This window comes from Helicoverpa zea, chromosome 15, assembly GCF_022581195.2.
Source record: "Helicoverpa zea isolate HzStark_Cry1AcR chromosome 15, ilHelZeax1.1, whole genome shotgun sequence".
Lineage (NCBI taxonomy): Eukaryota > Metazoa > Arthropoda > Insecta > Lepidoptera > Noctuidae > Helicoverpa > Helicoverpa zea.
This window is the reverse complement of record NC_061466.1, coordinates 9,405,222-9,429,651: the sequence shown is the minus strand read 5'-3', so window position 1 is coordinate 9,429,651 and position 24,430 is coordinate 9,405,222. Positions and strand designations below refer to the sequence as shown.

The following is a 24,430-nucleotide window of genomic DNA, read 5'->3' as shown; positions in this document are numbered from 1 at the left end:
TTAGCTAATACATATAGCAAATATTCGGAGCATATTCCCCCAAAAAAATCAATAAACCAAGTGCCCATTACAAAACATTTCTTTTAATAGCACGTCGACAGAATTATGTCCCGTAATATCGGCCCAAACACATTGTAAAGACAATAACATACAGGCTTGCAATAAATACCGTTTTCACTCATTTCCGATAAACGGGCAACACTGGCAGGCTGTCGTCGCTAAATCAGTCATAATTACTGCAATAACTGTCGCGGTGTGAGCGTTTTGGATGGCTAAGCTAGTGTTGTCAGGTAAGGATTTAAATGTACCTACAGTTTAGATTATTTTAACAAAATCTATCTGAATGAGGTTAGATTTTCAGTTGAGTAAGGCGATGTATTCTCTATTGCTTATGAATTTCTGGTGTTGCAGCTATTTGACACATTTGTTTTTCTAGTTTTATATAGGTACGGATTTTTTGCGTGAGTAGCACTCTTCTTATAAAGTTGATATCATGTACTTAAAATAGTTTACAGTTAATGAACGGTAGTAGGTGTGCTACTACAAAAACCATCATTGTATCATTGTCAAGTAAAATTGAAAACAGCAAAGAATCTTTTGTACCCCTTACTAGGTATATACCACGAAATTGGTAGCTGGCAACACAGACCTAACCCGGGAATATCAGCGACAAATAAAACGCACGATATTGGTGCGATAAAACAATTTTATTGTTGTTGTTACCATTAATACTAAAGTGGTGTTTGGTACTAAAGGTTTTTTCAAGCAGAACCTTTATTCGACCTATTTAGGGTCCATTTGATTTTATATTAAACTCGTTAATTTTGCTTTGGCATTTGATTTTGTCACTAATGTTTATGATGCGTATAGACTGGTATTTTCCCCGTGACTTTGTCCATATGAATTTTGGGCCTTTTGACTTTTCAAATCATAAATATGGTAGTATGTATTCACTATTCATATCATTTTAATTAAGTCAAGATATAATGAATGAGAAACTAATCCCTATTTGTTTTTTCTCTCATTGTGTCTTTCCTAAAGAAGGTAACCAAATCAAGAATATCATAATTTTAAACCTATAATTCTCCCAAAAAATCTTAAATCATAGAAAAGCAACACAACAAATCCTAACAACGCTAGTTTTCAATCATAACCTTGTTGACACATTATTTTGGCAATAAATATCTATTACAAATACAAATCTACCATTTCGACCCGAAAAATACACAAACACTTACATAAATAGGTTTTTTATAGTGAATAAATCTTTGGAAGGGATCTAATGTCGCGATTTTGCATAAACGCCATTTTCCTTAAGTGAGAATGTTTCGATAATATGACATAAAATATTGTGATTTTTCAAAATAACTAATGCAGTTTTTATAGAAGAGTTTTCTTCAGGTAATAAACTAATAACATACTTAAGCAAAGTTCAAACAAACGATGAGTTTTGTAGTTACAAACAACCGCACATGTACCTATGTACCTATCTGTGACGCACATTCACAGATAACTTTGGTAAAGGCTTAATTTTAAACTAGAACGAGCCTATTCTATAAAGTAAAAACCAAACAATTTCAGCCATCTCTTTGTTCATCATAATACCAAGAAACCAGTTACCCTAAAAATAAACAATTAGCCATCAAAATTATATCATTTTCAAACAAAGGGTGATTGCGTAGCGACAGACCCGCGGAGTAAAGCTAATCTGACAAGATACGGACACAAAGGACCAATTAGTTCACATTTAGTATTAAAAATCTAAAAAGCAAAAACAAAGTTAGCCATAATAGAAAGAGAAGGGTCCCCAAAGCAATAACAGTTTTAATTACGTTAAAAATTATGTTGGAACCAACTTTTCCGTTCGGTATCTTCGCCAGTCCGTTTCATTTTACGGTAATGTTTATTTCTGAACGAAACGACGCCCGCAATTTTTATATTTTGCACTTCTAATATTGAAAATGGAGTTTAAAAAGTTAAAATTTTGCATTTTCCCCCTCTTTCCCTACTTTATTTGGGGGATTAGTTCGGGAGCTTGGCTTCATCCCCCCAAGTGTATCGATAAGATCTTTTATTTAGAAAATGGTTATATTGAATCTGTTTACTTATAATTTTACTGATATTGTTAACTAAAATTGCACTCCTCGGTAACCATGGCTTGTCACGAGCTCAGCTTCCAAGCAAATTAAATAAAAATGATTTTTAATAGATACACTAAATGAGAAGAAAAGCCGAGGAGTCAGCTTAGAGGACAATATCACACTTATCCTAATCATAATTACCTATCACCCGAAACTATATTAATTTAAACAAAGGATGTGTAACTATGTTAACATAGGTACATCAATTACTTTGTTTACATCCAACGCGAATTAAAAGCTCAGTCAACCTCTCTCACCTTCATTTTAAATTCCCCAAAATTCGACCAAAGAATAATTTCACAGAACTGTCACGTCACAAACACCCAATTATGCCTAACGCCTTCGAAAATCGCCGGCAATTATACCTACTTCGCATTTCCAGTTCAGCTACCGAAGCCAACCGAAACTCACTGCCAATGTAGTCATCCTAAAACAATCAAAATCGTAAACTCTTGTCCTTTATCTACAATTAACAAACCTTGGTGCGTGTTTCCAATGTGTCAATAAAAATCAAAAGTCATACCGTTTAATGAGTCGTGGCATTTCTATATATCAAGCTCAATAGCAGATATATTTATTGAGACCAGCCAGAAGACAACACAAAAACATTAAGGCATCTAACGAGCTTTGTCTTCATATCGTGTAAGACGCAATCTAATCCTTTAACAAGTTCTAGATTCAGTATTTCTAATATTCGCTTAAATAGAATTGTGATAATGACTGCTACTGGATAACAGTGATACATGTAAGTAGGTGATGCTCACCAAACTCGGAATAGTAGTATCGACAGCTTTCAGACTTTGGGCTGCTTTATGAAAAGTTCCTAAAATCCACAAAGCGACTCTCGAAAGGTAATCGACGGATCCCTTGTTAAGGACAGTAACGCTTGCAACTCCCAGTTATAATAAAATCGAGTTATAATGGAAACGCGTCCTCAAGGAAGTTACAAAGTTACCAACTCGATAATCGGCTGAACAAAATTAACAGAACTTGAGAATCAGTCTCTTGGCTCACGACTGCCAGGCCGTCCTTATCGATTTTAATATTAACAACTCGATTCCACTTTCTTTTCCAAGTTTCCTTAAGTTTTCTTGCTTTAAGTTTTGGCTTTGGAACTTGGATTTAGTACTAGCGTTTCCGCAGATTTTTCTGCGTAGTTCTTTAACATTAATAGGAATTGATATAGAATATATTTTATTTATTGATTAAGCTAAACACTACCACATGGCAGAATTAATCATAAGAACAAAAGAACGAGTGTGGACATAGGCATACAGGTATTCTACATCAACGCAGACGAAGTCACGGACGAAAGCTAGTCTTCAAAAAAAATTACGAAATAGAAAGAGAAGAACCAACCACTTTCTACAGATGCCCTTATAAAATAATGAAAATAATTGTCATATTATATCCTACACATTACATTCACAGCTTTGAGCTTTTAAAATCATTAGCGTTAAACTAAGAGGGACATTATTTTCCTAAAATATTCAATGAAAACACAGCTACAAAATGGCGGGAGGTCATCAAAGATGGCGCTCGATCTTATCTAGCGCTGCATGTGCCAAATTCAGGCAGTTTTAAACTTAATTTCCTTACTGCAATCATCTTGGCATAGTGCTCTATTGCAATATTATTGCGATGCCTTCGTTTGAAGGGTGGATATTATTTTTTAGGTATTTTTTTCTGAAATTGTTTTGCTTGTGTTATGGTATTTTAATGGTTAAGATTTTAATAAATTATACAGTAAATATATAAAATATATCTATTTTGCTGTATAGATAGATAGAATATTCTTTATTGTACACCAAAACAAACATAGAGAAGGACATTACAAAAAAAAATACGTGTGAGTACAATAGGCGGTCTTATCGCTCACAAGCAATCTCTACTTAGCTACCTTTAATATTTGTGCAGGTAAATGCATTTAGATAATAAGCATGTTAAAATTGAAATAAACAATTCATCTTCAGAGCTATGATTCAATAAATTGAATGTATTGTGTGAAGTGCTAAAATGTCCTCGCTACTATAGGTACATTAGATTTTTTTTTAATCTAGAGCAAGTGGTGAGTTGATGCGTGTGAATGATATTCTTTGGTGTGAATAGTCTCTCCGGGAATAAATCAAAATTTGCGAAGTTGGTATTTAAAAAATTGAAAATACTTGACGCTTCACCAACAAGTTTAAAAATTATAACATTACAATTTACAGGTCCTTCATTTCAAACCTTCGTAGAACTTGCTAGAAGATTCGAAATGGGAATTTTAAAAAATATGAAGAAGTTACGAGTAAAATCTGGTATGTATTTCCACTTCGGCACGGCCAGTTTTCGCTGTATGCTCGTAAAATATTTTCCTATGACGAATGTTGAGAACTGCAAAATGCCGGCTACATGCCGACGTATATTGAATTCAAGAGTCATTCACGGATTTTATGCAGCATAGTATTAAATAAAATTCAATATTTAAAAATCTGATAACATATTTGTAGGAAATGCACAAGCCAATCAATTTGGTTACCATGAAAATTATCTACCTACAAAGATTGACTACATTTATTTCAAGGTAATCACGGAAAACATATTATGGGTATAGCGATATCTACATTGATCAAAATGTAGATATCGCTATCTTTTCTGTCATCGAAGTTACGGTAGCCTAAAACATGGTTAGATCAGCAGATCCGCCCAGAACCGAAAGAATCATATGATAACATACCATTATTAAACTTTTTAATTAAACACTCAACATGTAGAACGTGAAAGAATGTACCTATTTCCACTTCCATGATTGCTTTGCTTGGAAAAAGATTCTGTCAACCTACGAAGTAATTCTGGCAAATCTTGACCCAGGTATCGAACCAGAGACTTATTGTACGGCTGTTGCAATTGCAACCACTTGTCCAATGAGACAGCCGTGTCTTCAATACCAACTGATCATGACTTTTCATCCCCATCAATATACTAGGAAGGATACAGCCAACTAACAATTATTCCAGTCGACGCTAGAACAATGTTTGTTCCGCACAATATCGAACTTTGACTAACGTGGGAATAGGTTGGGAACACACTGAGAGAAGAGGTAAGTAGGTTACTAGGTAATGATAATATTTACGGTAAGTTGCAGCATTTAACTATAATGATAACTGAACCATTTTGGAGAATGAGCGGCCTCGACCAATGGGTACCTGAATGTTGGAATGGGCGTAGTACCATTTATCCCCATAGAGATTTGTAAGTCCGAACCAACTATCGGCCGACTAAAAGTTTGCCTTTTAAGTACCTATTTCTTACTTCTTAAGGGAGTCCAGGATTTAAAAGATTTCTTTTTTTTAACAGATCTGATTAAATGTAGCCTTTCTTGGAACTGTCCAACTAACATGCGCTGATATAATTTTATTTAAGTATATCTACTTAAGTATATCAATCGCAATACAATACAAGACTCTTACTAAGAACATTTAAATTTCCAGTAAATAACACAACAAAAAACCCAACTTCTCACTAAAGAACATTTAATTTTAATCAACATTATCTGTGACTCCAGTGCCACTACAACTTAACCCTATAGTGATAGCGGAGTCAATTTAAGTTACCAACTTAATTTACACAAGTTTATCCATACCTGTGGCCATTGTACAACATTGCCCGTCTTAGCGAACAAATTGAGCAAATGCCAGTACATTGTACGAAGTTTTTATCGTGTATTGAAAAGCCATTTGTATGGTAAACAGTGTGATAACGATGGGGATCTTTGATAGGAAAATACGGTGGAAATCTGTGTGGAATTCTGTAGTTGCAGAGTTTTTATAAACAATATAGTGTAAGTATATTTAAAATCACCTATCATTAACAAAAATTCTAAGAAAAAGTATTAAATTGATCTCTATTTACCTAAAAACTCGTCAAATTAATTTTTCTCTAAACACTTTTTCTGTACGTGCTTTTTATCAATCAACTTCTTGGTAATTTTACCCAACATTAATATAATTATTTTAAGAGCATCGTATCTACCACAGATAAATTAAATTAAACGTTACCAGGAAATAGTAAATTAAAAGCGGTTTTAAATAAACAATTTCTTCTACGAAATCCAAGCCCAAAATATGCAGTAGTTCACAATAAATCTGAATATCACAAATTCTTCCTAAATACGGCATCACCAGTCAAAATACGGTATCGCATTGTAAAAAGCCCACAAATCTATTTTTGGCAAAATATTTTGATACCTCCCGGCAAACGAGTCCGTGAGGTTTTTGTGAAAAACGACTGGGTTACTGTTACACCGTAGCGTATCTTAGACGTTCCGTCATATCCTACTAATTATAATAATGATAGAAATCTCTAAAATCATCTACCTAGCGTTGTCACAACTATCTTAGGTTCAGCTTCCATTCTCACCGAATGCAGCTGAGTACCTTCTAATGTTTTATAAGGAGCGACTGTTTATGTGACCTTCTCAACCCATTTACTAGCAGGGCAACCAATTGATAAGATTGGTTATCAGGCTTTCTGGCTTCTAAATACCCCTAAAGACTGCCAAACAATGTTCAAATGACAGCCGGGTCTTCCAAAATACTTGAAACTCCGTACGATGATGGTCGCACATCCACAGAACGACCGCTCTAAAGCTCCTGAACTTGGTTTTACCATGCGTTAGTTTCTTAGCCACGAGCCCCTCTTACTCTCTACTAGACCCTGAGAACTATTAACCCCTTAAACTATTAACATACATGTCTAATTAAATGAACACCATTAACACGACCCACAAATTAGTAGAACGATTAAGTAGTAGGATAAGGTGACCATATTTTACGGTATTTAAATCAATAACTGATAGATAACATACCCGTTAGTTTAACTGGTGCATTTGTTACCAAGTGACATTTAATAGTAACACTAGTGAGGCTGGTCACTAGGAAAAATTTAGAAGGTTCCGTACTTGGTAATGATTTACGAATGTATTACAATTGTTTTTTTTCTCAATGAACACAACTTGTCTAAACTATTCACAAATAATATTAATGATGAATTGATTTTAAAATGTTGACGATTTTTCTGCATTTATTTCGCCAAAAGGACTAAGGTAAAAGGACTGGCGAAGCCAAGTATTCTATAAATAGTAAAAAAAAATATCCAAATGGGCCCGGGGGTCTTTAAGAAGATATCTATATAAACTGACGAATTCAGAACTTCCTCGTTACTAGAAGTCGGTTACGAACGACATCACAGCTCTGAGAAAAAATACAGAACTCTAATTACTCACTAACGATGCAAAATGACTCGATAACAGGTAAAATATAAACACAAGCTTAGCAACAACTCTAATATTCGTTCAATAGACCACGCAGTGTGAACTTGGAGACCAATTTTAAGGTCAAAATGAAGATCTACACTCTAGTTCTTTTACTCGCTGCAGTGGTCTTCGTGGAGTGTGGTCATACGTTTATGGGGACCAGTTTTTTGCGGCCCCAAGTGTACCATAAGGAGGTTCGGTTCCCTTCGAGGTTTTTCCAGAAGAGAGTGGAATATTTGAACTATACGCTGCCTGCTTATCGGGGTTATTCGGGTGCTCCGGGAGGCAGTATACAGGTATTAAACTTTTATTTATTATACCAGCTTTCTTCAGTGGTTTCACCGACGTCCCGGTCAGTGGGTCGTCTTACTCGTCTTAGGGCGGAGTACATCTAAATTAAGAATTACGTATAAATCATTCAGCACATCTAAATTAAAAAAGTAGCCTAACACTGAATTTTTCAAAACGGTCAAGAAGTACAAACAAAGCTCTTCAAAGTATAGATACTATTTTGATTCTGAAGAGTGCTCTAATAAAATTAAAATCTGCTCGTGACTTACCACGTGCAGTTTTCAGAAGCACGTTTTGTTACCATACGCCATTTGAATAGGCACTTATCAAACTAAAGATGAATAATTTTGATAATAATGACTTTTAGCCATTAATTACACTAAAACAACCACCTACTTAATTGATTGAATCATCATTTCGAGTAGTTTATTTGTTTCATATGTGTTTGTGTAAAAAGTCCTAGATTGTACAAGATTGTTTATTTCTAGTTAAGTGGAATAAAGATCGATGGCTCGTTACCCATTTTTGCGTGATCCATCCACTTGTTAAACAATGTAGCATATTGGTGGGGCTATTCATATTAACTTAACTCAATAAAATAATACTTACTTCAAATACCAAATTTTAATTATTAGTGTGACGAGTGACAGGTAAGAATGGAAGTGGAAGACATTTTGCGCCCAGTAGACCCCAAATAAAATTGGGAACAGGAAGCGAAGAAGAATTATTAGTTTAGCAATTCTTTAATTCATTAGAAAACGACTATAAAATTCTCGTAATTTTTTCAGGGTATCCTAGCATACGACATGACCCACTCCGGGGCATCAGCCAACGTGACGCGCGGCGGCATCGGACACAACTTCGTAGATATCCGCATGAAGAGCGATAGGAACAAGGAGTTGCATTACGATGTTTATATTTATGCTTAAATACACGTTAACAATACTGCATTATGTATTTTTCTTTAAACTTGCACCAGTCGGTTTTCAGACAGATATTTTTTTGTTAATGAGTTGCCTATGATTAGAGAGAATGTTACTTGGGAGATGACGGCAGATCTATAAAAAAGTATGGAAGGAAAAAACATGCTGCGCCGACCCCAAATAAAATTGGCACAAGGGCAGGAGGATGATGATGATGAGTTGCCTATCTGACCTTAACCCTTGCTTAGTTAACCTATCCTGATTTCGGCCTCTGCCTTGAAATTGGGACAGTTCTCTAAGCAGTCTAAAATCCTATGGCACCATTGCAAGTGGCAAATTACCATGCAAAGATCCGCTCCATCGCTATTTTGTATACCTATTTTTGCGACTCATATTTCAAACCTAAAAACACAAGAGCAATTAAAATGCAACTTTTATCTTGACGTTTGACGTCACAGGAACATTACACGCCTGTGTAAACGAGGCCAACATCGCGTCTGTTGGTCTGTCACACGCTATCAGGTGAATTCGGTTTTTTACCATTTGTTATTTCCCGGCCAATCCGAGCTGCAGATTCCGTGTTCGACTCGCGGTAAACTAAACTGACGGCTCCAGAAGCTTTATTTTAAATCTAGACTTTTTTAGCTATTGCTTTTAATAAAGGATCATTTTTCAAACGCTTTTGTTCCATTTTGTTTTTTTTTTTTATTATTCTGTAGTGCATTTGATGGTTTGGTTAATTAAGTTTGGAATAGAATACGTTTTTCGTATTTGAAATAAGAAGAATGGAATACCTACGTTTCATATTTAGAATTGCAATTAAATGGGCGGTTTGGACTTTTCCAGTTATGAAATACTGGGTATAGCTCAACTTCTAGAAATAGATGTTATCTATCTGAGAAATTATTTCTGGTTAATAGCCAGATGTTTAGTCACTTAAACGATGATACAATTGGTTGCAAGGTAAAAGAAACTGTTACTTATAATTTCACTGTGGTAATTACCAGAAAAGCAAATAAAGTGAAGATATGTTTACTAAGAATTACAATGAGACATATCATATGACGCAGATTTTCTTCAATAACCGGTACTTAGTTATTATAAATTAATGACAGATATTCAAGTAAGAGTAATATTTTAATACATACCGACCGAGTCATTTTACATAATACGAGTATTCACGTGTTTTCCTTCTAACCTCTACAAAACCTAATTAAATACCTAATCAGCTAGTTAACTCCTTCGAAAAAAAAATGTCAATATTGCTATCTAATAAGTCCAAAAAAACGTACAGCTACATACAAACAAAACTTCACACTGGGTATTATACAACACCAAAGATTTACATTGACGCTTATCACCCATAGATAAGAGACACAAGCATAAACAATACAAAATGAATCAAATAAATACTCCATACTCATTCTCAGCTCATCAGCTGCAGAAGACAGACGTCTAGTGCTAAATTCCAAATTCAAAATGAAGGTCCTGTCAATTGTTTTCTTGCTGGCTGCTGTGGTCCTCGCAGTAGAGTGCAGTCACACATTCTTGGGTACCAATGTTCTAAGGCCTCTGGTATACCACCACAGCGTCCAGTATAGTTCCAAGGTCTTCAGAAAGAGGGTTGAGAACATGTACTTCGCGTTGCCCGCCGTTCCTTCTAATGCTGGACGTGCTATTCAGGTGAGATTTTTAGAAACTATAGATTGTGTAGGGCTATTTTTCGTAGCTTTAAAAAAATAGGCATAGTTTGGATGGCTTATAAAATATTATATTATGATTGGTAGTACGAAGAATTTGGTGCAATTGGGGATAGTCCGAGGTTTTGCCAATTTTATTTCTTTAATCATGTATGGCTATGTATTAGTGTGTGTGCAAAATTAACCTAAAGTCGTCGGATATTGAGTTTTTATAGTTTTGTTATAAGCTTGAACTATAATAATACCTAATGAATATATTTACCAGATATTATTTACCTAAAACCGAAATCTAAACTGCAGTAATAAAATGCTTAAATAATTATGTACAATTAATTGTAATCGACTGTTTATTTTGATTGTTAGAGCAATTAGGTTACAATTGATTGTTAATTGACCAAAAACTAATAATAACTGCTACTAATTAAAATTTATTTTAGCAATCACAACTAAATGACCGGTAAAAGTTATATGTGTTCTCTCAACGGGTTATTTATAGACAAAATTAACTTACAGCTAATATTGTATGTACTTCTTAAGGAAAACTAAAGTGTGATGTCATTTGGACACCTCATTGCAAAGGGGATCCCCATATGAATGAATGACTCGTATTTCCCGCTTGTAAAGTCGCATTGTTTACATTGCCTTTAACAATGAAATGAAATACCTATAATATGTTTATGTTCGTTTTAAACATAATGGTGGCTAAGAACCCGAGGCAATTTTTTTGCGATCGGCAGCGGTATGCGAGGTGTAAGGGACGTGTGCACGAAAATTGGTGGCTGCTATTACAGGCATACCTTCGGTTGCACAAAACTCCATTAAATATAATGCTGACACTTTTTATCTTGACGACAAAGAAGGAGTCAGCAATAGACTTATGAAGCTTTAACTTTAATGGGGCTTTGTGCGACTGACGGAAAGACAGAAAAGATTATTTAGATATCACATACTTTGCGTAGTCTAGGCAGACGAAATCCATTATGTACCATATGCAACCTTCTCCAGATCGTCAGGCCATATTGCATAGATCCAAACATAAAAAGTGGTCTTCACTATCAAACCTCTTCACAATATTATTAGTTTCAAAGAAATACCTACCTAGTTTTCCTGTTGATTTCACACACTAATTAAGTGCAATTTTCTTTGTTATCAAGACTCTGATAATGATGCAGTGATACTTGATGATGTATCAAATATTATATCTTCAATAAGTACCGTACCGTGAATCATGACTTCATCATCATTTCACCACTTAATTAGTTACTATCTACTTAATTTTATAATGATTCTAAATCTAATAGGTACTCATTTGTTTTCCAGTTCAGTTGAATGATCTGATACTTATCATATGGTGAGTTGCACTATTTAACTATAACGATAACAGAACCATATTAGTCATCAAATCGCCGATCTGACCAAAAGAAGGCAATTTCATGTCTGGTTATGGTCTTGTTATCGTTACAGTTAAATAGTGCAAATCTCCCTTGTATAAATGTAGGAACATTCACATACTTTCTACTTTTAATCTTACTTCACTTACTACTTTTAACCTAATATTAATGTACAAAATATAGGTCGATCATATTTCATTTTCAGTTTTGAGAAATCCCAGTTAAAGGATAAAAACTCAAGAGCCTAAAGGAAAGAAAATCTCGAAACACAAGAAACCAACGTAGCTTCATTTAGTAAAATAAAATACTTGACTATAAATAGTGCAAACATTCTGTGACATAACATTTTGTTTAATAAGGTTATCAGTTCTGACACCAGATTACAGCTCATTATAATACAGATATTTTTTCTCTAAAGTGAGAGGTTAAGAATGATATAACATAATTTTTATCATGTTCCAGCTACTTATTGTATAATGAGGCAACCTGTCTTAGCAATGGCTATATTTTCACTGTGGACAGGAAGTCAGATACATAGGTCGTTCTTATATAAAAATAACTAACCAAATGAGTCCACTAATCATTTTATGTATTGAATAAAACTTTGTTCTTATTTATATTACAAAGGTACTCATAATAATATAAAGACGAAATATTTAATTTTCACCCTAAGGGCTCCAAAATCGATTTGAAAAATTCTTTCACAGCTGGTAACCTAAACTATCCCCATGTGACATAGGCTATATTTTATCCCATTGCGGGATGTAGTTCTCACGAGACGCAGGTTAAACCAAAAGGAATAAAATAAAAACAAAGATTTTTTATGAAGCTTACTATAAGCTTTATGGTCTTACTACTAAAACTTAAACATCTGTCGAACATTTGTTTTAAAAAAATGTGGCTGCGAAATGGACCTTATTTCAACGTTATAATCAGATTTTTTTAGACAAGTGTTAAACTGACGTTTAAAAGTTTTTGTAATACGATGGTCAAAGTCTAAAGGGCTTCATGTATATCCAAAACAACATAATATTAAGAACTTCGAGTCTCTCTCCCTGTGAAATACTTAACTCATTTGATAATCATTTATTTAATCAATATTATACCTATTATTTTCCAGGGTATCCTAGCCTTCGACATGACCCACACTGGTGCCTCAGCCAACGTGACTCAAGGTGGACTCGGCTTTAACTTCGTCAACCTTCGGCTCAAGAGTGACCGTGGAGAGAAGATCGATTTCGACGTCTACATTTACGCTTAAATATAAAACATTTGCTCAATAAAGAATCAGTTATGATGTCTGAGTATCTGTGTGGTTATTTTTCTAATGTAATATTGGAGATTTTACCTGTTTTCTATTTAACATCTGGTCAAAACTCACCAAATATATTGGACAGGTCTCTGATATTTTTTTTTTCCCATTATAGGTAGCTTTTTAGAACTTCGCTAAGTTCTAGAACCCTGCTTGAATCTCTATGGTGAATATAATCTTTTTTTTTTTGAAGTAAACATGCCAAAACTGCTGTTTAGCTAATTAAATGTAATGTTGGGCATAATTTTGGTAAAAGATCCTGATTTCACCTCTAGGAAGAAAATGCCCTCCAAATATAATTGTACCTACATAAATCTGGCCAAGAAACTGGAAATAATGGAATGAACTATTGAAAGCTAAGTTTAGATCGCCTATAAGTAGCAAGACTATAACTTGATTGAGTATCTACTTTAACATTGTTGCTTACTAAAGAGCCTATAATACCAAGTATTTGAAGTAATAATTCAATTTACTATCCCGGTATTTTCGCGTCCACTAAAAATCTATTTTTGTATCAATATTGGAAGATCTGCTGCCGACGTTTAAAAAATCGCCGTATCTCAATATTGACCTAAATATTTTTATTTTATTGTAGGTAGGTACACGTGAAACGATAAACTCAACAAGTTATTTTAACCTTTCCAAACAATTTCTTGATACGTCTATCAGGCGACCATTGTTTATAAATTAAAATTGAAAAAAAGTTGACGAGATAAAATTAACGAATCTAGGCACTGATGGGCAGCTATTATCTAAAGGTCAACCTAAAAAACATTTATGGCCTTACTACAAAAACTTAAACACCAGTTTTACACTTGTCTAAAAAAAATGCGGCTGCAAAATGAACCATATGTCAACGTCAGAATATGACATTTTTTTAGACAAGGCATAAACTGACGTTTAAAAGTTTTTGTGGTAAGACGGTTAGAATTACTAGAAGTTTGAGATAATCATTTACACGTGTAAACGTAAAAAAGTGATGAAAAATATAAAAAGTGAGACAATAAACTCTTTTATTTAATAGTAGCTGTTCCCCGCGGATAGGCCCTATACTTCCCGTGCCCGGATAACAAATAGCCTAAAGCTCTCCTCGATAAATGGGCTATAGACTATATAACACTGAAAAAAATAGACAAATTGGACCGATTGAATCGGAGTAAACAAGCTAACGGACTATTCAGCTTTATATTAATACAGATTACAAAATCAAATCAGAACAAAAGTTCTCAGAGAATCTAATACTTCAGGAGCATTGGCACGTATCGCAGATATTTTCAAATTGGCCAACCATTGGAGCTAATACGAATTCCTGTCAGGTCACAACTCGCGCTCTCATATTTCATTTTAGTGAAATATGCTGTGAATGCGCTATGGTACCAGTGTCTAAAACGTTTATATCTAAAGTTTCTTGTGTTTTAATGGGAATTGAAGGAAGATTGAGAGAATTAAATGGTTTTTTCAGGTTCTGAAGTGGGGATAACTTGGTATTTTATCGCTACTTCGCTATATTTAGGTACCTACACCTACACGTCTTAGTAATATCAGCTTTCACACTCGTCATCAACTTTTTTACCGTCGCAAATGCTGGAAACAAACCTTCTGTTGATGATTTCAGACATTATAGGTTTGTAGCATCTAAGCGAGATGCTCATAAGCATGATACGCAGGATTCTAACTAAATAAAAATGCTTCATCAAGATTGTAAAAATATTGTAATCTGTCAGTTTATTTTTTGAAGGAGAAAAATTAATAAAATATAAAACATAACACACACACAAAAAGTTCCGACTGTACAGGTTTTAGTCCGCCACAGGTTCCTAGTCTTCAGCGTTCACACTTTGGTACACATGGTCTTTATAATCGTCTGAAGTGTTTCTTTGTGATTCGATAAATAATAAGTAGGTAAGTAGTAGTAGTACTTAGTGCAGATTATTCACTATCACTATGCATATGATCAATCATGCACTACCATGTTAATTTGTTTCTGAAAGTCTCTCAAAGAATTAGGTCATCCACAACCTACTTTACTTCCTCTGAAGTTTCATGGTGTTTACTTATAAAACAATAAGGAAAACCCATTCACCTACAAACAAGTTATTTATTAAAACCAATTACCCGTAACCTGTTGGCCGTTGGTGACTTAACCTGTGGCACCTGCAAATATTTGTCCGATACACGCCTAAACACACATACGGTTAGTTAAAGGTAATTCATGGGTATAATATTGGTTGCTGTTCCCAGAATTTTACGGTAAAATACTCACGGCTTGTGACACTCGGAAAAAAGTGCTCACACGAACGTCTGCTCTTGAAGAAAGTTTAAATAAGGCTTAAATACCTCGGTAAGCAGTTGTATCCAATTTATTTTTAAAGTTTTGCCCTTAAATTGTCGTGGGGGTATGCTAACAAATATGAACCCACATGCATATAAAATCCTAAACTGGTTTGACGTGCAGGAATCGATCCCACGACATGCTACGCAGCATTCGATGCGATCGGCCACTGTGCTATTAATAAGAATAACACATTGAGCACAAGCGCCTGTTAAAATGTTGTGAGCAATGTCACAAACTGCGGATAGGTGACTCGTTTAACACAGGAAGGTAAAGTTGAATGCTCACGTCTATTTGTTAGTTTTTGACGTGACAACGTCTTATAAATCGATGGAGCCGGCTGCACGCACGAAAAAACATGACTCATGCGGCGTTACCTCGCTCTGAGGCGTTCCGTTTAAGGTTTGAAGTGCAAGCGAGAGCACGCAACGAGCAACAAAGAGGCACGATCGGCCTCCGCGTTCGGCAACGTTCGACATCTGACGATCAATTTCTTATGACGTTGTCACGTTCGACTATCGTCAGTAAACCGACTTTACAGACAACCGTTTTTTTTTCATAATTTAATTACATTGGTACTCACGTAAAATAAAAACACTGAAGCTTTTATAAATTAAGCATGAAAATCACTTTTTAATTTTATTATGTTCATAACAAAATAGGACTTCTATTATTTTAGTTCTACAAAGCTTAAAAATAATGTATCAAACACAGACCAACAAAAACAAAACACAGACTAGAAAACAAAACACAGACCAAAAAAAGTTTTGCCCGCCATTTTTTTTTTCTTAAACGTCTCATTGACGCAAAGGAGGACACAACAAAATAGATCTTACTTACAAAGATCGACACACAAGTCGTCAGTGGAGACACTTTAACAGGAAGAAGGTCTTCACTGAAGTGGATATCAGGAGGCTGTAAGTGCGCTTCCGGTGAGGGCCCGCGTCAAAGACCCCGACGGATGTGTCAATTTGAAGCCGTCGCCATCTTGGAATCTCGTTGACTTTGGGATGTGTGGCATTTGAAATCTACTTTTATGGAACTTGACCTAAATCTTAACGAGTCTTGAGTCTGAGAAATATTTTATGTGTAAAATTTTTAAGTTTTGTTTTATTTTTAGTTTTATATGGGGTGATTGCTTTGGAATAACTTTTTTCAAGCTCGCTCATGCTCAATACTAAGCAGAATATTAGGCACTTCCTGTTGTTATCTTGGAAATTAAATCGAATCTATATCTACATAATTCTATGAGCTAGCATTTAATCACTATTTGCTATCAATTAACTTTATAGTCTATGCCCGTTAGCTATTAAACCTCATTGACTAATAAAGTGTGCGTCCATTCATCACAGTACTCGCACTGAATTTGTTGCTTTCCGGGCTCTCGTCGTCCAAATATTGTGACAGGGGTATGACAGGCAAACTAATTACTTATCCGCATCTTTACACATTGGCCGTTATGAATTTAAATTTTATTAAACCTTAAAGCGTTTTTATAGGAATTTAAAACGTAAATGGCTTCATCTTTGCAACTTTGCTAACGAATAAAAATCTAAGTACCTAGTACTTGAAAGAATGGTGGGTAAATCTTTGAATAATAATGGAAACATGCAGTCATACAGTGCAGTAATAACTCTAGCTGTCTGCAGTAAAAAAGTAAGTACGAAAATGTCATTAAAAAAATAAGCACCTATAGTTACAACTGCATCTCATTATGTAGAAAACAAAAAAGGTTGCTGACTGCAAAACTGAATAATATTCCAACTAACATACCTACTTACAGTAACAAAACGTAACACAGACAAAAGAAAAGATGGGAATGAAAGAAAAACTTTCTTTCAAAACAGTCGAAAGCAAGTAATAAAAAAGTGACGCAAATAAAGATGCTCCGAACGAAGTTTGGAGTAATCTTTTTCTGCACGTACTAATATTCAGTGGAGCGAAGTTTTATTTAATTTTTTACGTGACTTCCTTACGGCACCCTGAAGTCTCAGGCCGTGGATAAAGTGCCGAGTTGATGTGAGGGCAACTGCTGTTGAACTTGTTTCAAATGTTAGTGGAATTTATTAGCCGAGCAACACTAAGGTAAGGAAAGTACTTTTATTCTTTTATCGTGCTTAAAACAAGGGTCATTTCTGGAACAGTATATGTTCATCATCTTACCCATAGGACATCCACGTTGAACACAGACCGTTCCCATTTCCGAAGAAAGTTGTGTGAGGTGTTTTTTCATATTTACTTGGGCAAACTTTAGGTCTCAAAGCCATGACCCTAATCATTCCCCACTCCCCATGACCTATATAGATTGTTTTTCATTCATTAAAAAAAAACATGGTTTCATGCAATTAAATAGAAAGGATCATATTTCTTCGCAAATCGAATAAAGTGTCACTCTTATGTGTTCCATGTGACTCTTATCTCCAAAGCTTTCTGCATCAACCAATAAACAAAGTATTTTGATGTAAACAGTACATTTCCACACCATGTAATGTGCGTGGAAACGCAAGCATCGCCTACACTCGTATATCACGTCGGCTCGGTTCACACATGAAATGTTTTACAATTTACTTCAGCAGATAATGTATGGATCGTACGACCATACATGTACCTCTCTATATGTACCTACCCACCTATAGATGCAATGTATAGCTTGCGGAGTCAGGACAGATGAGTGGAGATGCCTTAATGCAGGTAGGTCAGGCTCCTTCTAGGTCAAATTCGTACAGTTTTGGTGAACTAACGAGGTGTTCGGCTTCTTTGAGCCCTCTGTCAACGATTTTTTTTATTACAAAAAAAATCGGGTCCAAATAAGGCATATAAGGGCGAAAACAGTTAACGTTCCTCGTCTCCCGCTCACCCGCATTTTGGCGCGCTACTTTCTTAGGCGATTTTCTGTTATGGCACCTCCGCTAGCCATTTTGATCTCCATGGTACAGACATACACGTACGTACGTACCTACCAATGCAATGTATGGATCTAATGTATGCAGTTCCGTTATACCGTTTCTTATGCAAGAGGTCATAATTCAAACTCCGGTACGAACATTTAGATAATGTAAGTATTTTTACATTTTTGAAAGACGCTAGATTTTTATCTTCATAATTTCTCGATTCGATTTGAATTTATTATTATTGAATGTCAGCTTTAAATGTCCAGTTTTATTCTTATCAATATTTAGTCAGTAAAGTTTAAATCTTTTTGTGTAGACAACAAATTCGTCTCCTGGTCTCTTTGTCTTCAATATTGTTTTTTCTGTAGTAGTAACTGAAAGAACAAAAATTTCACTAAATAATGTAGGTACCTATCAATTTAATTCAAATTAAATATTTACCTAAAAAGTGGTCAAAATCATAAAAAAAATCTTACTTACCCGTTGTTTTGCAAAGAGGCAAATAATTTTTCCCCTTCTGGGCACGCAGTTTTCTTTTATTTCTTCTATAGAACTTCGCCAAGCTGGCTGAACCCAGTTTAATTGCCAGTTCGAATTTATTCAGTCGATTTCTTAATTTTTTGTTGGACGTAATAATGCGCGCCCATGTTTTGTGCGTGCGACTTGCAATTTGCAATGATGTGTCGTCCAAGTAACTGGATGGAAATAGTTTATTTTCAGTAAGCAGGTAATGCTAGAAAAAGGCTTTGTCAGGTACCTACCAATCATATTCGAGAAAGAATTTTGTTATTATTAACAAAGATATTAAAACATCTCATAATCTCAAAAACAGAAAAAAATTAAAGGAACACTTAAAATATGGCCTTCATCGTCAGTTACTCACGAAAATATTTTCCAAGACATTTCCAACGGCAAAGCAGAAATGGCATCCCGCCTCCTTTCTTTGTGAAACGTTTTAGCGCCAAAAATGAAAATACCACCGTTGTACATTGTCAACAAGTTACAAATAATTAGGTACTAAAAATATGTGGGTACTTTTAAAAAAAAGGGAATTATCAGGGTGGGTTAGTATAAAATATCTTGATGCTGGTAGTAATTGTCCGCTAACTGAGCACTAGGTGGTAGTAGTGGAAACTATTTGGTAATCTGTGGTAGTATGCGTAGGTAACTTATGCATCCATTTTTTTGCTTAAGGTAGAAAAATAATGGGTAAAATGCAATACTGACCCCACGAATATTTTAGATGACGTGATAATAAATTGGTACCTATAAAAAGTTATTTTGCATAATTTTGAAAATAAATTGCAACAGTTTTTTCATGCATTTTAAGTACCTACCATGATATGAATTACTGTCCTGTCGGCGAGTGGGTATTATCAGGGTAAATAAATGAAAAGAAACTTGCACCTGCTTCTGTTATTTATCATTTACATTTAATAGGTAGGTATACCTACAGCTTGATACATCTAGAATAATATCATACCAAAGTTAATAGCGAAATTAACGCAAGTTACACAATCAATCACGACTCAGGGTTGCTATCACCATTAATATTAATGAAATGGTAGTTATGACTCACCATTTCAAACATTTTTGTTCAACATTTTGCAATAATTATATTTTGGGTACATTTATATTATCTATACAATTTCTTACAGAATATAATGTGGAAACGTATTTTTAGACAAAATTTTGGAAGTCTATTTCAAACAAAGGTAAATAACGTCATTTGTTTTACCTATAGACATGTCTGGCCCCAATACATATGGACACACTCAGAGACATTTAATGGTTACTTAAGCTGTTCCTTAGAGCAGAATTTCTATGAGAATTTGTCACTAAGGAGCGACTTAAGTAATCATTAAATCTCTTAATGCGGGGGATAGTATTATGAAATTATTTATTCATATTAAGTATATCTACAACAAAAAAGAACAGTACAAGGAAAACAGTTCCTTGTTGTTCCCTTAATTAGTTTTCACTCACATCAAAATCCAGCAAGAGTTTGATTAACTTTTGATATTTGTCAGAACCTGCCAAAAACGTTGTTGTACCTTTCGCTAAGAGATTTCCTTTTTCATTATGAAAGAAAGTTTCCACGACCGAAGAACTGCCGACTTTCAGAGTTTTGGTCTCTACTTTCACGTTGTCACCGTCAAATGCTGTTCCAACGTAACTGTAAATAATTAAATAATGTAAAGTGAAAAGTAATTTGGAGATCAGCATGCAATGAAAATTGCAATAGTTTGGCTACTTTTTTCGCAGTTTTATCAGGCGTAGGTATGGTGATGTTTCTCATATTGCCCCATATGTAATAAGATTAAACTTATTACCGATTGTAAAAACACTATCAGTTACAGTCACACTATTAGTACCTACTAGTGTAACCAAAAATTAGGTACCTACTTAACGTTCATGCCGGTTGTCCAGGATAATTTGCTATCAGTGTTGCTGAGTTGTGTATAAAACGACAACACGTCAATGACAGATGCTATGTATCCTCCATGAAGAGATCCAGCCATGTTGCACATTGTTTTGTCCACGGTGAATGAGCCTTGGAATGTCCCGTTTTCAGCTGATTGCAGCTTTACCTAAAATGTTAATCTTCATTTTACAAACATCAGTAATGAATGTCCTCCTATCTGATTATCGCCTACGGCTGCTGTTCTCGTATAAGGAAATTAGCCAAATTCGCAAGAGATATTTTAGTGCACAAGCATTTGCGCAGTCACAAGTGCACCCACTGTTCTTTTCACTATCATGGCCCTATGGTTAGGTTATCTGACACGACTGGAGAGAAATTATGACTGAAGACATTTATGTACTTTCCGATGCACTGGTGTATCAGTCACCAACTTCAAGGCTCCGGACTGCTTTGTGAAAGTTTCTAAAACCTACAAAGAGATTTTGATCCGCTCCGGGGATCGAACCCGAGACTTAATACATGCAACAGCTAGCTAGACCAACGAGAATATACATACATCATTAACTTTCGACGCAAAAAGAATGGTGTTTATAAGTTTGACCGCAACACGTGTCTGTGCGTCTCATAAATATTTTTGCTATTATACTTCTTGACTGTCTAGACATAGCATTTACCTACTGTTGTAGTTTCTAGAATGTCTCTGACTTATGAATTCATTATAGGTGCATGAAAATAACTATTAATGTAAACGAAAATAACACCAGACTGCTTATTTACAGGAAAAACAAAATTGAGCTTTATGTTTACAAAAGTAACCTTAGCTACTCTGAACTGCTTTTCGGGTTCGACTCGGTAAGGCTATATATACTGAGCTTTGAGCTTAGACATGAAATCACAAAGTGTAAGTGCAAAAAAGCTACACAAAGATTTGGTACAGATTTAAGACGACTTCTGATGCGTATTTACAGAGTGTACATAGCCAAAACGCATCCATAGGAAACTGCTCGCTGATATTTTGTAATGCTGTTTTTTAATTTGTGATTTCAAAGTATACACGAATTTTGCGTACTGCTCGCGTATAATTCGTAGCTTAGACATGCACATGCATCATTCCAATTTATACACGGTCAAATTTAACTATACAAAATTTATATTAGGTAAAGCATTAAATAAAAATGGCTTTGAATCTGAGTTTGTTTATTAAAAATGCTAATTAAACAAAAATGTATGTTGCCTTCTAAATTATTAAGTCAGCCACAATTAACGAGCATCTAAATAATACTATCTTACCCACTATAGTTATCTTCTAAGTAAACCACTCTAAATACAACTCAGCATGATGGTTATTTTTTAGCATCTTTTGTAGCAGGCATTCTAACAGTAAACTTCTAAAATACTATTAAATGACATCATAAAATATATTTAATTAGCTTCTATTTTTTTAACTCAGTACGTTTAAAATGTAAGCAAGCAACATGCAGCAAGCATAGCTTCTGTCACGGCTCCGGTGCTGCGGGGCTCCGGCGGTCCCATGCGAGCTTATCGTCGCAGATGGTTTTCACGCTCACCACCGCAGCTTCGGCTTGCTGGCCGGCTCTGCCGGCCAGCCTCAGCCGCGTCGGCGGGCGTTAAAACCGCGCCTACGCGGTTTTGAATTGCACTCTAGGGGTAGGGCAGACAAGACTACGTGGAGTCGGTTTTGCAGCGATTCGTTTTCGTCACTAACTTCAATTTTTAATACAATGTTTTTTAATTGAACGAGCATTATTAATATTTAAATTAACATTAAATGCCAGGTCGTGTTTTAATCAAAATGGCGAACATGCAACTGCTCGCGAATAGATTGGAATCGTAAAGTTTTTCGCGCCTATTCCAATGTATACACGATTAGTTTGCATGCGGACTAGCACTGTATATTATGGAACAAAGCAAGATACTTTGGCCACTACAAAATATATGCGAGTATTTGCGTACTGCTGCTGTATACATCGGAAGACTTTGTATAAAAAGTGAATTCCAATCTATTCGCGACTAGTTTCACATGCTTGCGTACTAGCCATGTATATACTGTAAACGCACTTCTGATAACAGATATAGTAGTTAGATAGATCGGTTAAACCGCGGAAGAAACTCATAATAATCAGAAGCATACCGAGAATATAGCCTATAAATGGCATCATTAAAGATCAAAATCAGCATCATTAAAGACAACTATAAGACCTTCCAAAAACACTGCCTTCAGATTATCTTATACAGATACACAAATGACATTATCAGATGGCAATCAGACTAATCTGCGGTGTGTTTTACCTACAGCATTAGGTAGTTTGGTACTATTGTTTGTTTTTATGAATTATATAACCAAGCATTTACTACATTCCAGCCAGGACTAAGTCACTCTAATAACTCTGAATTTGTTTTACAACATTTTTGTCAAAGGAGCTGTTTCCACGTTCCATATCCCTGGGGAACTACTTACCCCGGATAAAATTAGCCTATAGCTTTAATTAAAAGAGAAGCTGAGTAGTTCCCGGGAATCACACGTTCGACGAAAGAAAGAAGCTCGTAGGTCATACTGTCATTTTGTCTTCAAATTAATAACTATTGCAATTATGATTGTAGAGCAAACTACCGTATAGACCAAAATCACCAAAATAGCAGACCAATCGCACACCGATCAAATGTCAATCGAATACGATTGGTCTTTTATTAGTAGCAGAATGCCCGATATGGTTAAAACTGCTATTGCGATCATATTGCGATTCGATTTTGATATTATTAACTTAGCTTAGTATTAACTTAGGAGAAATCGAATCGCAATATGATCGCAATAGCAGTTTTAACCGTATCGGGCATTCTGCTACTAATATAAGACCAATCGTACCTATTCCAATGACATTCGATTGGTTTGCGATTGGTCTGCTTTTTTGGTGATTTTGGTCTATACGGTAGTTTGTTCTACAATCATAATTGCAATAGTTATTCATTTGAAGACAAAATGATTCATTATTGAATGACAGAAAAGGATAAAAACGTTTATTTTAAAGAAAAAATAGCGGAATGCCACATACGTTTCAATCGTAATCGAGTCGGGATTGGATCGCAGTCGAACGTGAATCGTATGTTGCTTAAGTAAAAGTAGGAGAATCGGGCCCCTGGGCTTTATCGGACGGCGAACTGAATTCCACATACACCTTAATGACACTACGTTGGATTTATATCGGATAAGATATTATTTAATTTTATTGATATAATGAATTATGATTTTGTACCCGAAATAATACAAAATACGACTATGGCTAAATAAATAGGTCCTATCAACTGAAAAGTATAGCATAATAGACCTACCTATTTAATAAGTGTAAAAATCACAGACAATCAGTATTGATATAATAATTACGAAAATAATAAATAATAGAAAATTAGAACATACCTTGCTAAGCACAGTACCGTGATCAAAAGTAGTCTTTGTAGCTAAACGATCCATCGCTTTTAAAAGACGGGAAGCTCTGCCACTTGCTGCCATTTTTGTAAGGACTTCTTTAGGTAAAATAATAAGCTGAATTGAATCGAATTTTCATTTTCGCGCAATTTTATCCAATGTCCAAATCGAACATTTTGGTGTTGCTACCGTTTATATTCAAAAGAATAAAGAAACAATGCACAAATAATGCAACAATTTATATTCACAAGATAAATTCCTTTTGATTATCAATCAGTAGGTAATT

At 35.0% G+C, this 24,430-nt stretch overlaps 4 protein-coding genes across 4 annotated transcripts; 2 read left to right on the top strand and 2 right to left on the bottom strand.

Annotated features, from left to right (window-relative positions):
• Window positions 1-7,502: 7,502 nt before the first annotated feature.
• LOC124637057 lies at window positions 7,503-8,662 on the top strand. Its single transcript, XM_047173375.1, has 2 exons — window positions 7,503-7,733; window positions 8,517-8,662. Exons 1-2 carry the CDS (start codon window positions 7,524-7,526, stop codon window positions 8,655-8,657), a joined length of 351 nt encoding a protein of 116 aa, XP_047029331.1. The 5' UTR covers window positions 7,503-7,523; the 3' UTR covers window positions 8,658-8,662.
• A 1,400-nt stretch (window positions 8,663-10,062) lies between these two features.
• LOC124637148 lies at window positions 10,063-13,049 on the top strand. Its single transcript, XM_047173497.1, has 2 exons — window positions 10,063-10,334; window positions 12,863-13,049. Exons 1-2 carry the CDS (start codon window positions 10,131-10,133, stop codon window positions 13,001-13,003), a joined length of 345 nt encoding a protein of 114 aa, XP_047029453.1. The 5' UTR covers window positions 10,063-10,130; the 3' UTR covers window positions 13,004-13,049.
• Window positions 13,050-18,510: 5,461 nt separating this feature from the next.
• On the bottom strand, window positions 18,511-19,267 carry LOC124636757. Its single transcript, XM_047172888.1, has 3 exons — window positions 19,161-19,267; window positions 18,758-18,972; window positions 18,511-18,651 (listed from the first exon to the last, which is right to left on the bottom strand). The coding sequence occupies exons 1-3, from the start codon at window positions 19,265-19,267 to the stop codon at window positions 18,566-18,568; spliced, it is 408 nt and encodes a 135-aa protein (XP_047028844.1). The 3' UTR covers window positions 18,511-18,565.
• Window positions 19,268-19,681: 414 nt separating this feature from the next.
• LOC124636980 (acyl-coenzyme A thioesterase 13-like) lies at window positions 19,682-24,262 on the bottom strand. The gene is made up of 3 exons (XM_047173279.1): window positions 24,136-24,262; window positions 20,684-20,868; window positions 19,682-20,453 (listed from the first exon to the last, which is right to left on the bottom strand). The coding sequence occupies exons 1-3, from the start codon at window positions 24,226-24,228 to the stop codon at window positions 20,249-20,251; spliced, it is 483 nt and encodes a 160-aa protein (XP_047029235.1). The 5' UTR covers window positions 24,229-24,262; the 3' UTR covers window positions 19,682-20,248.
• Window positions 24,263-24,430: the final 168 nt, after the last annotated feature.

Bases quoted from the DNA above. Each gene is read 5' to 3' on its own strand.
- LOC124636980 (XM_047173279.1), bottom strand. From the start codon at position 24,228: ATGGCAGCAAGTGGCAGAGCTTCCCGTCTTTTAAAAGCGATGGATCGT. The intron at 20,869-24,135 runs GTATGTTCTAAT...TTAACATTTTAG, and splicing joins ACGGTACTGTGCTTAGCAAG to GTAAAGCTGCAATCAGCTGA. The intron at 20,454-20,683 runs GTAGGTACCTAA...AATTATTTACAG, and splicing joins ACAACCGGCATGAACGTTAA to TTACGTTGGAACAGCATTTG.
- LOC124636757 (XM_047172888.1), bottom strand. From the start codon at position 19,267: ATGTACAACGGTGGTATTTTCATTTTTGGCGCTAAAACGTTTCACAAA. The intron at 18,973-19,160 runs GTGAGTAACTGA...ATTTCCATCCAG, and splicing joins ATGTCTTGGAAAATATTTTC to TTACTTGGACGACACATCAT. The intron at 18,652-18,757 runs GTAAGTAAGATT...TTGTTCTTTCAG, and splicing joins GCCTCTTTGCAAAACAACGG to TTACTACTACAGAAAAAACA.
- LOC124637057 (XM_047173375.1), top strand. From the start codon at position 7,524: ATGAAGATCTACACTCTAGTTCTTTTACTCGCTGCAGTGGTCTTCGTG. The intron at 7,734-8,516 runs GTATTAAACTTT...TAATTTTTTCAG, and splicing joins CTCCGGGAGGCAGTATACAG to GGTATCCTAGCATACGACAT.
- LOC124637148 (XM_047173497.1), top strand. From the start codon at position 10,131: ATGAAGGTCCTGTCAATTGTTTTCTTGCTGGCTGCTGTGGTCCTCGCA. The intron at 10,335-12,862 runs GTGAGATTTTTA...ATTATTTTCCAG, and splicing joins ATGCTGGACGTGCTATTCAG to GGTATCCTAGCCTTCGACAT.